Below are 14,179 nucleotides of genomic sequence, written 5' to 3' on the forward strand. Positions count from 1 at the left end.
TGCCAGGCAGTGACGTTTAAAGTGAGTGACTTGTCAGTATCCTAACAAATTGCATTGTTAAGAGCGCTGCTCATTTGTCTCCCTAATTTGCATACTGGTATGCTTTTTTGAGATGTATGTTCAGATAAATGATGAAACATTAGATGGTGTATCCTCCTCACTGCAGGAACTATAGATAGGCTAGTGGAGAAATGACCTCACTCTAGTCCAAATGATGATAAAATAAAATAGATTCAATTGTTTTAAAAGTGAATGATACCTTAAATGGTATTTTCTAAGATATTCATTATAGGTCTATTAATTTGTGTCAACAATGGAGTTGTCGACTGCTGCTTTCCGCTGCCCATGTTTAACACCTGTTTCATTCTCCAATCATACCTGTATTGGAGATAGCTGGGAATTTTCTAAAAACCTGTTTTCGCTGTGTGTGTGTGTATGTATGTATGTATGTATGTATGTATATATATATATATATATATATATATATATATATATATATATATATATATATATATCATACCTGTATTATATATATATATATATCTCAATCAATCTTTGGAAAGTCGAGGGGTTTGAATACTTTCCGAATGCACAGTATATCCACCAATCCCCCCCACATGTCAATTGCTCATGCTGACTAACCTTCACACAAAACACCCACCCCCAACAGACACCCATTAGTCACCCACACCAACCCCTCCTTACTAATAACTCTGCTTTTCTCCAATTTAGACTTAACAATCAACTAATCCTCCATAATACAGAGAACTACAGTAGAAGATGTAGCCTACTTCTAACACACCAACTATGACAACAAAACACAGACCATGTTTATGCCTAGCTCCAGTATATTTATTTTCCCATCATGGAGTCATGGAAAGATTTAGCAAAGGTGACTTACACTAGTTCCTTGTGCTGAGCTTGATGTTGATTCTGTTGTTGATGGGATTGGACTATGTAAATAGAACACACAGTGCATTTGGAAAATATTCAGACCCCTTCACTTTAGCCAGATTTTGTTACATTACAGCCCATCTAAGATGGTTTAAATCTTTAAAAAGATTCCTCAATCTATACACAATGCCCAATAACCAAGTGAAAACAGGTTTTTAGAAATGTTTTCAAATGTATTAAAAATATGAAGGATACCTTATTTACATAAGTATTTAGACCCTTTGCTATGTGACTCAAAATTGAGCTCGGGTGCATCCTGTTTCCATTGATCATCCTTGAGATGTTTCTACAACTTCATTGGAGTCCACCTGTGGTAAATTCAATTGGATGGACATGATTTGGAACGGCGCACACACACGTCTATATAAGGTCCCACAGATGACAGCGCATGTCAGAGCATAAACTAAGCAATGGGGTTGACGGAATTGTCCGTAGACCTCAGAGTCAGGATTGTATCGAGGCATAGATCTGAGGAAGGGTACCAAAACATTTCTGCAGCATTGAAGGTCCCCAAGAACACAGTGGCCTCCATCATTCTTAAATGGAAGAAGTTTGGAACCACCAAGACTCTTCCTAGAGCTGGCCGTTCAGCCAAACTGAGCAATCTGGGGAGAAGGGCCTTGGTCGGGGAGGTGACCACGAACCCGATGGTCACTCTGAAGGAGCTCTAGAGTTCCTCTGTGGGGATCAGAGAACCTTCCAGAAGGACAACCATCTCTGCAGCACTCCACCAATCAGGACTTTATGGTAGAGTGGCCAGACGGAAGCCACTCTTCAGTAAAAGGCACATAAAAGCCTGCCTAGAATTTGCCAAAAGTCACTTAAAGGACTCTGACCATGCGAAACAAGATGCTCTGGTCTGATGAAATCAAGATGTGACGCTTGGCATTCAGGCCAAAGAGTTCAATCTGGAGGAAACCAGGCACCCTTCATCACCTGCAGTGAAGCGTAGTGGCAGCATCATGCTGTGGGGCAGTTTTTCAAATCAAACAGACACCTACTAGTCAGGCTTATTGAGGTAGTATGTACATGTAGGTATTGTTAAAGTTACTATGCATATATGATGGACAGAGTAGCAAAAGCGTAAAAAGAGGGGTTGGTGGGTGGTGGGACACAATGCAGATAGCCCGGTTAGCCAATGTGCGGGAGCACTGGTTGGTTGGGCCAATTAGGTAGTATGTACATGAATGTATAGTTAGTGACTGCATATAAGATAAACAGAGAGTAGCAGCAGCGTAAAAGAGGGGCTGGGGGGGTGGCACACAATGCAAATAGTCCGGGTAACGGCAGGGACTTCAGCGGCAGGGACTGGGAAACTAGTTAGGATCTGGGAAACTAGTTAGGATCGAGGGAAACTTACCTTGCAAAAGATTACCTTGGAAAAGTTCCATTGTTGGATAGCCAGCTAGCTAACATAGCTCCCGTCTTTGTTTGTTTGAGCCGGCTGTTTGAGTAGGCTAAACTAGCTAGCTGCATTCGCTAGCTAACAAAATGAAAATACAACAAAATACAGCTAGCTTACACTCTCTTGCTTCTCCTTCATTTTTGAAGACATTCATTTGTTCAAATGTCAAACTACTGTCTTAATCTCTACTTGAGTCAACTGCTCACCTCCATTTTATGCACTGCTATGCTTGCTAGCTGTAGGCTATGCTTTCAGTTCTAAATTCTTTCTCTGATCCTTAGATTGGGTGAACAACATGTCAGTTCATGCTGCTAGCGCTCTGATGGGTTGGAGGACGTCTTCCGGAAGTTGTCATAATTACTGTGCAAGAACCATGAGCCTCCTAGGTGTTGTATTGAAGTCAATGTACCTAGAGGAGGATGGAAGCTAGCTGTCCTCTGGCTACACCATGGTACTACCCCAGAGTGCTGTTGAGGCTACTGTAGCCCTTCATTCACCTCATTTTGTGACGTGAATACATTTAGTATAGTTTTATCTAAAAAGGATAACTTAATGTTTCACTTTTTATTCGATCTTGACCCAAAACGTATAGCAGGTGAATAGCACGCTATTGTCATGCTTAAGTTCAAGGTCAGAATACTCATAGAAAAAAGTGCATTAAATAGGGAATTGCATTCCATTTAATGCGCACTTCAGGTCGGAATCTGGCCCTAACGGAATGACTGCAATTTAATAGGCTACAATGGAAATTCATAGTAGTCACAAACCAACTGTCCTCCCTTCCACTGGCATACTGTTATGTTAAGCTCATAACTGTTTTTTTTCTGTCACTTGGTGGTCAAAGCACAAGTGTGAAAAATAGTCTGGACAACCTAACTTCCTCTCGTTAATGCCACCTCTCCCAGCTCTTATTGACTCCTACCTATAAGCCTCCCCCCTTTTCATTCAATGTAACCAGCCGTCTCACCCACTGCGGACCGATGTCAATGGACGTTGAAAAGTCCAAAAGTAAAAAAGTAAATTTGGTCAGTCTGAATCAATCATATCTGTTTTACATGTTTATACAGTAGTGTACAATTTACTGTACTGAACTACACGGTGTACAAAACATTATGAACACCTGCTCTTTCCATGAGACTGACCAGGTGAATCCAGGTGAAAGCTATGATCCCTTATTGATGTCACTTATTAAATCTACGTCAATCAGTGTAGAAGAAGGGGAGGAGACGGGTTTAAATCATTTTGTTAAGCCTTGAGACAATTGAGACGTGGCTTGTGTATGTGTGCCATTGAGAGGGTGGATGGCCAAGACAAAATATTTAAGTGCCTTTGAATGGGGTATGGTAGTAGGTGACAGGCGCACCGGTTTGTGTCAAGAACTGCAAGGTTGCTGGGTATTTCACGCTCAACAGTTTCATGTTTGTATTAACAATGGTCCACCACCCAAAGGACATCCAGCCAATTTGACACAACTGTGGGAAGCTTTGGAGTCAACATCCCTGTGGAACGCTTTGGACACCTCGTAGTGTCCATTCCCCAACGAACTGTTCTGAGGGCAAAAAGGGTGTGCAACTCAATATTATGAAGGTGTTCTTAATGTTTTGTACACTAAGGTGTGTGTATACTGTACTGAACTGTGCTATAGTGTGATGGCCAAACTTAGCCGTCTATGATTTGGGCCGGACCAACCAAATTTGGTCTTGTTTGGGGGCAGAGTTTATTAGAATAATAGCCAGTGTGTACAGTAATACCTAAACATGCTAAGGAGGATACTACATGTTTCTACCTTTTGGGTACCTATTAAGGATACATCACCATGAAGAGAATGGCAATTTATAATTATACATTTCTGTATAGTATAAATCAGGGACTTGTTGCCGGGTGTTATTCCACTTCACTTACTGTAGTTAAAACTCAATGTATCATCATGTCTGCAGAAAGAATGGGCTGTCAGCTATCTTTGAATATTAATTCTGAGGGGATATTTAACGTGAGTTTCTGGAAAACGTGGTAAAAATAAAGATTTTACTGTCATTCTGTTACCGAACATTTGCACTTTTTTTTTCTCTCAATGTTTTTTTGTCAAATTGTCAGTGGAGATTAGGGGTGTAATGGTACAGGTATTCTTATCAAACTGTTCGGTCCGCGCTGTGAACCCGAATTAATACATTGTTTTGTTTATTAATAAGTACATTGAGTAAATCTGAGCTCAAATCGTTTCAGGCTCTTCCATTAAAACAACTAGAGCCTATATGCATGTTGTCATCAAAATTCTAATCTTAATTGGCGCATTTCAAACTGTCCTTTTGTGAAGCGCAGCTGGGGACTAGTTCTGTATGATGAGTGGTGGGGTCAATTTAAACCTGAATCCTCCAGTTTGGGAACATTTTTGTCTGTAAATGTTAAAGGTAAAATAATAAAGTCAACAGTATCTCACCACGCTCAACAAGAATAGCCTAGCTGCCAACACTTCATATGTTGACAAATGTATGCCTACATCACCCCAGTACACTAGAGCAAGACGGAAAAGGAAATAAACCACAACACAACATTGCTTCCCTTCTGTATTCAAGCAGCCCTTGGCAGCTGACTGACCAGGCTAAATAAATTAGAAGAGCACTTTTAGGCTATGTTTATGTTGTCCTCGGTTTATAGCTGTGGATATGCACCCATTCTTGGTGTTTGAGAATGGGGGGTTTCAGCACCTTGTCCTCGAACCTTGTTGACCAACTTCTTTTTTTTTTTTCCGCCTTTCTGCAAACTGCTAGGCCTAGTACCCTCTCTGTATAAGCAAGCCAAAGTTGTCAATGAATTGGCTAATGCATCGTGTGTTGCGCTTACTTAACAGTGACAGCCCATCACATTACCCCGGAAAGGGTGCTTATCTGGCACTAATGGAGGCAGTGACATGGTGCATTTTGTCACCAAGATGGAAGTGAGAATTTGCCACATAAGACTGGGGAAAAAATACTTAAATGGCACCGGACAAGAAGGCAGACGTTTTACATGCCCCCAACGTGTTTTTTTTTTTTAAAGTATATTTTTATTTTTATTTAACTTATTTTTGAAAACTTATTTTGTACATAATGTTGCTGCTACCGTCTCCTATGACCGAAAATACCTTCTGGCCATCAGGACTGCGATTACTCACCACTGACTAGCAGAATCCTTTTTTTCCTTTAACGAGTCTGACGATATACTGCTTTCTTGGGAACAGCCCAGATCCCCGTGATTTGTATGAAGAAGAGGCAGAGAAAAAGGGGCCAGAGGGCAGGCTGCCTTCTGAGAATTCATAGGCCATCGAATAAACCCCCACTTCCTTCCATTCTGCTAGCAAATGTGCAATCTTTGGACAATAAAATGGATGACCTACGCAGAAGATTAAACTACCAACGGGACATTCAAAACTGTAATATCTTATGCTTCACAGAGTCGTGGCTGAACGACGACACTATCAACATACAGCTGTCTGGTTAAAAGCTGCAGGATAGAACAGCGGCGTCTGGTAAGACCAGGGGCGACAGACTATTTTTGTAAATAACAGCTGGTGCACGATATCTAAGGAAGTCTCAAGCTATTACTCTACCACAGGCGAGCATCTCATAATAAGCTATAGACCATACGATCTACCTAGAGACTTTTAATCTGTATTTTTCGTAGCTGACATACCTCCACAGTCAGAGGCTTTGAATGAGCTGTATTCCGCCATAAGCAAACAAGAGAAAGCTCACCCAGACGTGGCGCTCCTAGTAGTCGGGGACTTTAATGCAGGGAAATTTAAATACGTTTTACCAAATTTCTATTAGCATATTAAATGTGCAACCAGAGGGAAAACAACTCGGGACCATCTTTACTACAGACACAGAGACACAGACACAGACAAAGCTCGCTCTCCATTTGGCAAATCTGACCATTATTCTATCATCCTGATTGCTGCTTACAAGCAAAAATTAAAGCCGGAAGCACCAGTGACTAGATCAATAAAAAAGTAGTCAGATGAAGCAGATGCTAAGCTACAGGACTGTTTTGCTAGCACAGACTGGAATATGTTCTGGGATTCCTCCGATGGCATTGAGTACCACATCAGTCATTGGCTTCATCAATAAGTGCATCGACGACGTTGTCCCCACAGTGACCGTAAGTACATACCAGAAGCCATGGGTTACAGGGAACATCCACACTGAGCTAAAGGCTAGAGCTGCCGCTTTCAAGGAGCGGCAGTGTCAATACAGGACTAAGATCGACTCGTACTTCACCGGCTCTGACGCTCGCCGGATGTGGCAGAGCTTGCAAACCATTAGACTACAAAGGGAGGCACAGCCGAGCACTGCCCGGTGATAGGAGCCTACCAGACGATAAATGTGAGGAAGACCTTTCAACAGGTCAACGTTCACAAGGCCGCAGGGCCAGACGGATAACCAGGATGTGTACTGCACGCATGCGCTGATCAACTGGCAAGTGTCTTCACTGTCATTTTCAACCTCTCCCTGTCCGAGTCTGTAATACCAACATGTTTTAAGCAGACCACCATAGTGCCTGTGCCCAAGAACGCTAAGGTAACCTGCCTAAATGACTACCGACCCATAGCACTCACATCTGTAGCCATGAAGTGCTTTGAAAGGCTGGTCATGGCTCACGTCAACACCATCATCCCAGAAACCCTAAGCCCCCTCCAATTTGCATACCGCCCCTACAGAACCACAATCTAAATCTCTATTGCACTCCACACTGCCCTTTCCCACCTGGACAAAAGGAACACCTATGTGAGAATGCTATTCATTGACTGCAGCTCAGCGTTCAACACCATAGTGCCCTCAAAGCTCATCACTAAGCTAAGGACTCTGGGACTAAACACCACCCTCTGCAACTCGATCCTGGACTTCCTGACGGGCCGCCCCCAGGTGGTAAGGGTAGGAAACAACACATCCGCCATGCTAATCCTTAACACAGGGGCCCCTCACTGGTGCGTGCTCAGTCCCCTCCTGTACTCCCTGTTCACTCATGACTGCACGACTCCAACACCATCATTAAGTTTGCCGATGACACAACAGTGGTAGGCCTGATCAACGATGAGACGGCCTATAGGGAGGAGGTCAGAGACCTGGCCGTGCCAGGACAACAACAACCTCTCCCTCAACATGATCAAGACAAAGGATATGATTGTGGACAACAGGAAAAGGAGGACCGAGCACGCCCCCATTCTCAACGACGGTGCTGCAGTAGAGCAGGTTGAGAGATTCAAGTTCCTTGGTGTCCACGTCACCAACAAACTAACATGGTCCAAGCACACCAAGACAGTCGTGAAGAGGGCACGACAAAACCTATTCCCCCTCAGGAGACTGAAAAGATTTTGCATGGGTCCTCAGATCCTCAAAAGGTTCTACAGCTGCACCATCAAGAGCATAGTTGCAATCACTGCCTGGTATGGCAACTGCTCGGCCTCCGACCACAACGCACTACAGAGGGTAGTGCAAACGGCCCAGTACATCACTGAGGCCAAGCTTCCTGCCATCCAGGACCTATATACCAGGCAGTGTCAGAGAAAGGTCCTAAAAATTGTCAAAGACTCCAGCCACCCTAGTCATAGAACAGTCTATCTGCTAAAGCACGGAAAGTGGTCCCGGAGCAACAAGTCTAGGTCCAAGAGGCTTCTTTACAGCTTCTACCCCCAAGCCATAAGACTCCTCCACACCTAATCAAATGGCTATTTGATTTGCAAGTCTATTTGCGTTGCCCCCTCGCCCCCTCTCCCCCCTCTTTTACACCGCTGCTACACTCTGTTGTTATCATCTATGCATAGTCATTTTAATAACTCTACTTTCATGTACATATTACCTCAACTAACCGTTGTCCCCGCACATTGACTCTGTACCGGTACCCCCCTGTATATAGTCTCGCTATTGTTGTTTTACTGCTGCTCTTTAATTACTTGTTACTTTTATTTCTTATTATTTTTTTAAACTGCATTGTTGGTTAGGGACTCGTAAGTACGCATTTGTTCGGTGCATGTGACTAATAAAATTAGATTTGAATGGCCCTCCAACTGGTAATTACTAGTGTGAAACTCGTCTTTAATCCGGAGCACCCACTTACATACATTTTTGTCATTTAGCAGAAGCTCTTATCCAGAGCAACTTACACTAGTTGACTCCATACATTTTTCTCCCAGATGGTGACATCTGACGTCACCCAGTAAGGAAATGGCCTCTAACAGCATTTTTGACAGTTAAGTAGATTGCTTTTTATTTTTTTATAGTTTGGTTACAATCATAATAGCTGTACTTTTAGTTCATGGTTGGCGCAGCTTGTTGGCCATTAGCCAACCAGCTTTCTCAACCAGTTCAAATGACATGAATGCATTCAGCTGGTATTTACATCACAACTGATAAATTCCCTACCTCCCACATGGTTACAAACGCAGCATCACAGTGGAAACTTGAGGCCCAACATAACAATCCTGTCACAAGAGACAATGCCCAGAACATTGTGAATGGCGTTTCATTTTCCTGCTGTACTGAAACCGATCCAAACCGTGACCCCCCAAAACCACAATACGTACCGAACCATGGGTTTGGTGAACCGTTACAGGCCTTATTGGAAATTGTTAAAAGTAGTCCTTGTGCATAGAGTTGTATGGTTTGTTTAACTTTACAATCAATTTCATTTTTTTGGCATACTTTTAAAGTAACATCCGAGTCTGTGTCACTATTACCGTGGCATTACCCAGACCCAGACTTGTCAACCCTCCAGACATTATTCCCAGAAGAATGCTCTGCTTCCTGGGCCCTCGCCCTCCCATGGATTGTCTGACTGTTTGTTTTGTGCCACCATGGAGCCTAAAAATTGTTTTTTTTTGTGTGAGAGAAATTTAAAACCGATGAATAGAGTCGCCTGTCTTGATTATCAAAGCCATCTGTTTCCTTCTACATTGTGTTATATAAAATAAAAATGTGTTTTTTTAATTTAACCTTCATTTAGCTAGGCAAGTCAGTTAAGAACAAATTCTTATTTACAATGACTGCCTACCTCGGCCAAACCTGGACGACGTTGGGCCAATTGTGTGCCGCGCTATGGAACTCCCAATCACAGCCGGATGTGATTCAGCCTGGATTTGAACCAGGGACTACAGTGACTCCTGGACGGCTCTGTGTTTGGAGGATGACAGATGTCAGCGTCGGGTCACAGGGCACTTGAGGACACTTTGGATTCTGACGGTAGCTCACTGTAGCTTATTGCTTTCACTTTCCTCCTAGGGTTGGGTGGTATCCAGATGTCCATACCTTCATGCCATGCCTGTGCCATCCCGGGATATATGGTATTACTGGTAGTGCACACAAGGTGCGCAATTAAAAAAATGTACGTAGAAAAAGACCCAAAACGTCACTTACCAGAATGCTATGAGTACTAAGGAATTCTCATAGAGGATGCTATGAGTACTAAGGAATTCTCATAGAGGATGCTATGAGTACTAAGGAATTCTTATAGAGGATGCTATGAGTACTAAGGAATTCTCATAGAGGATGCTATGAGTACTAAGGAATTCTCATAGAGGATGCTATGAGTACTAAGGAATTCTTATAGAGGATGCTATGAGTACTAAGGAATTCTCATAGAGGATGCTATGAGTACTAAGGAATTCTCAGAGGATGCTATGAGTACTAAGGAATTCTCAGAGGATGCTATGAGTACTAAGGAATTCTCATAGAGGATGCTATGAGTACTAAGGAATTCTCATAGAGGATGCTATGAGTACTAAGGAATTCTTATAGAGGATGCTATGAGTACTAAGGAATTCTCATGTTACAGCCTAATTCTAAAATTGATTAAATAGTTTTTTCCCTTATCAATCTACACACAATACCCCATAATGACAAAGCAAAAACAGGTATTTAGATGTTTTAGTTTATTTTTTATCATTTATCAACCACATTTACATAAGTATTCATACCCTTTACTCGGTACTTTGGAGCACCTTTGGCAGTGATTACAGCCTCGTCTTCTTGGGTATGACACTACAAGTTGGCACACCTGTATTTTGGGAGTTTCTCCCATTCTTCTGGATGGGGAGCGTTCCTGCACAGCTATTTTCAGGTCTCTCCAGAGATGTTCAAGTTCAGGCTCTGGCTGGGCCACTCAAGGACATTCAGAGACCTGTTCCGAAGCCACTCCTGCGTTGTCTTGGCTGTGTGCTTAGGGTCATTGTCCTGTCCGAGGTCCAGTCCGAGGTCCTGAGCTCTGTGGAGCAGATTTTCATCAAGGATCTCTCTGTACTTTGCTCCGTTCATCTTTCTCAAATCATCAAATTTTATTGGTCACCTACATATGGTTAGCAGATGTTAATGCGAGTGTAGCGAAATGCTTGTGCTTCTCGTTCAGACAATGCAGTAATCTCTAACAAGTAATCTAACGATTTCCCAACTACCTAATACACTCATCTGAAGGGGTGAATGAGAATATGTACATATAAGTATATGGATGAGCGATGGCCGAGCGGCATGGGCAAGGTGCAGTAGATGGTATAAAATATGGTATATACATGTGATATGAGTAATGTAAACATTATTTAAAGTGGCATTGTTTAAAGTGACTAGTGATCCATTTATTAAAGTGTCCAGTGATTGGGTCTCAATGTAGGCAGCAGCCTCTGAGTTCGGGATTACTGTTTAGCAGTCTGATGACTTTGAAATAGAATCTCGATCCTGACTAGTTTCTGTCTCTGCTGCTGAAAAACATCCCCACAGCATGATGCTGCCACCATCTTTCACCGTAGGGATGGTACCAGGTTTCCTCCAGACGTGACACTTGGCATTCAGGCCACAGAGTTCAATCTTGGTTTCATCAGACCAGAGAATCTTGTTTCTCATGGTGAGTCCTTTAGGTGCCTTTTGGCAAACTCAAAGCGGGCCGTCGTGCCTTTTACTGAGGAGTGGCTTCCGTCTGGCCACTCTACCATAAAGTCCTGATTGGTGGAGTGCTGCAGAGATGGTTGTCCTTCTGGAATCCCATCTCGTCAGAGGAATTCTAGAGCTCTGCCAGAGTGACCATCGGGTTCTTGGTCACATCCCTGACCAAGGCCCTTCTCCCCTGATTGCTCAGTTTGGCTGGGCGGCCAGCTCTAGGAAGAGTCTTGATGGTTCCAAACGTCTTCAATTTAAGAATGGAGGCCACTGTTTTCTTGGATCTTCAATGCTGCAGAAATATTTTGTTACCCTTCCCGAGATCTGTGCCTTGACACAATCCTGTCTCGAAGCTCTTCCGACAATTCCTTCGACCTCATGGCTTGGTTTTTGCTTTGACATGCACTGCTAACTGTGGGATCTTTATATAGACAGACGTGTGCTTTCCAAATCATGTCCAAGCCACTGAAGTTGTAGAAATATCTCAAGGATGATTAATGAAAACCGGATGCACCTGAGCTCAATTTCGAGTCTCATAGCAAAGGGCCTAATACTTATGTAAAATAAGATATTTCCTTTATTACTAAAAACCTGTTTTTGCTTTGTCATAATGGGGTATTGTGTGTAAATTGCTGAGAAAAAAACGGAATTTAATCCATTTTAGAGTAATGCTCTAACGTAACAAAATGTGGGTTAAGTCAAGGTGTCTGAATACTTTCCGAATGCGCTGTACATAAGTGCACACATTTTTGATTCTGGCTAGTGGTCTAGCAAACTAGCATAAAACACCCTAAATATCCCTCCACGTTGGATTTGATAGGTACAAAACAGTTAACAATATCCCATGTACAAATGCTTGAAGTGCAACAATCTATCTTCCTGACGAATGTCTTACATTTTGGGTGCAGAAGCCTACATTTAGTATAACCTAATGTTCCAAATCCCATGTAGCCTAGCTTTTTAACTGTAAAATAATTATGGATTGATTTATTAGCACCCCAAATGTGGCACGTGGACTGATTTACATCTGACCTCCAGTCCGGCTGCCCCCCGTGCCTCACATGCTGTTTAATTTGTGTGGGTGCCCCCCACCCTTTTAAAGCAGCTCTCAGGACACACCCACAGCTAAAAATAAAAATATATTTGGACCACACTCCTGAAAGCAGATGCAAATTGTGAACACGTGTACTTACACACATTCAAGGACTATTTGGACACCCACCCAGGCTGTCTGCTCAGACCTGTAGGACTATTTGGACACCCACCCAGGCTGTCTGCTCAGACCTGTAGGACTATTTGGACACCCACCCAGACTGTCTGCTCAGACCTGTAGGACTATTTGGGCACCCACCCAGACTGTCTGCTCCAACCACCTATTCACCATCCAGTGATTACAGCAGGACTTGGGTGCTCTTTAGTTGGCGGAGGTTCCGCCACTCTGCGGAGTCTGCCAGCCATGGACTTCTGGGGAGATATTGTCAATTTGAAGACCACCACAGCAGCCCAAGCTCCATGTGTGGTATGTGTGTTCTGGTCTGTATTGGGAATAGGCATGTGCTTTTTTCATAGCAGTGTGGTTTTTAATACAGTTTAGTTTGAGAGTCTATTACTGTACCAGTGATGGAAGAGTTGGAACCCAAATAAACAAGCAAACTATCTCAAAGTTAAGCCCACTGAATTACTTTGAAACCATCGCCTTTTAGCTATTTCAGTAGAAGCAGCACTTGCTAAATGGGTTCTCTAGAAGTTCTTTCCATATAGAACTCTAGAAGTTCTTTCCATATTGTTTAGCTAGCAGGCCCAGCAACTGTACTAGCTAAATCAATAACTTTCCACTTCATGAACGTATTGCTTTATGTTCTAATGCAGCACATTCAAGCTTTAAAAATCATGAATGTAAAAGTGCCGTGGGGCAGAAGTTCAGAGTGGTCGTCTAGGTAGTGGTGGTATTCTAGGTAGGCTCCTACTGACTGGATTGTTAGAGCAGTAGCACTGACTGGACCACATGGCTTATTTCATCATCAGGAGGTAGCCTATCTATTTAACCCTTTGTGTCTAATTATATTTACAAGGCACACCTTGGTTCTAGAAAAAAGCTTGGCAGCCATTTTTAAACTCTGAACTCTGCTGTAGTGCCCTGAAATAGTGCACCACGCCTAGAATAGCCATGAAAATGACAGGTCAGTCAGTGGCATCTATCATATGTGACAGGAGGCTGATCTGCCTAGAAAGTTAGCAAAATGTTGCCAACTACCACTTAGTTTAATATCTGTCTGTTGAGTTGGTCTCTAATAAATAGACCTAGAGTTTACTTCAATGAGTTCAATAAGTAGTAGACTAAACCTAATAAACCCAACAGGTTGGACTTCTCTTGGGTTCATAGCTGTTACAGAACAATTGTCCCTTGTTAGGAGGAGAATGCAGAGTGATGTAGAGACCAAGAGGGAATGCAAGCTGGAGAGCTGGATAACACAACTTGTAAAGTATAAGTAACTAAAATCTAAACACTGTGTCTGTGTTGTGTGGCTAAGACAGCCTGTCTTTGGACTCGGGGCGTGCTGGCTTGTGCCCAACACAAATATTTACCTCTGCGCTTACCCCCGCAGGTGGTGTCCAGCCGCCTAGGCTTTATTCAGCAGGGACATCCCTCTGAATCATTCCCCTTGGCTATAGTGTTCAAAGGCCTTTCTCCTGTTTAGACCGATACTGTAGGATACACTGTCTCTTATAATTAATCTAACCTAGTAGGCGTAAGAGAAACACCTGAAACTATATCCCCCTACATACTGGTCTTGTCAGGAGGTTCTCTTCTGCACTGTTCAACCAATCCAGTAAATATGGAGGAGTTAAGATGGAGTGTCACCTTGTTAATGTCCAAAAGCTGAAGTCTCGTCACAGGCTCTTTTTCCATTTCCCCTGAAAA

General features: G+C 42.9%; 1 protein-coding gene across 3 annotated transcripts in view; it reads left to right on the top strand.

Annotated features, from left to right (window-relative positions):
- LOC110535510 (sodium bicarbonate cotransporter 3) overlaps nt 1-14,179 on the top strand; it is a 75,988-nt gene that overhangs the window by 9,265 nt on the left and 52,544 nt on the right. The window contains exon 1 of one of the 3 annotated variants that reach the window (XM_036961843.1): nt 12,554-12,775. The exons of the other annotated variants lie outside the window; for them this stretch is intronic. Within the exon in view, the coding sequence (XP_036817738.1) occupies nt 12,713-12,775 (63 nt within the window). The 5' untranslated portion in view covers nt 12,554-12,712. Of the gene's footprint in view, nt 1-12,553; nt 12,776-14,179 lie in introns of those variants that run through there. 3 annotated transcript variants of the gene reach the window in all.

The sequence above is a fragment of the Oncorhynchus mykiss genome, chromosome 2 (genome assembly GCF_013265735.2).
Source record: "Oncorhynchus mykiss isolate Arlee chromosome 2, USDA_OmykA_1.1, whole genome shotgun sequence".
Classification (NCBI taxonomy): Eukaryota; Metazoa; Chordata; class Actinopteri; order Salmoniformes; family Salmonidae; genus Oncorhynchus; species Oncorhynchus mykiss.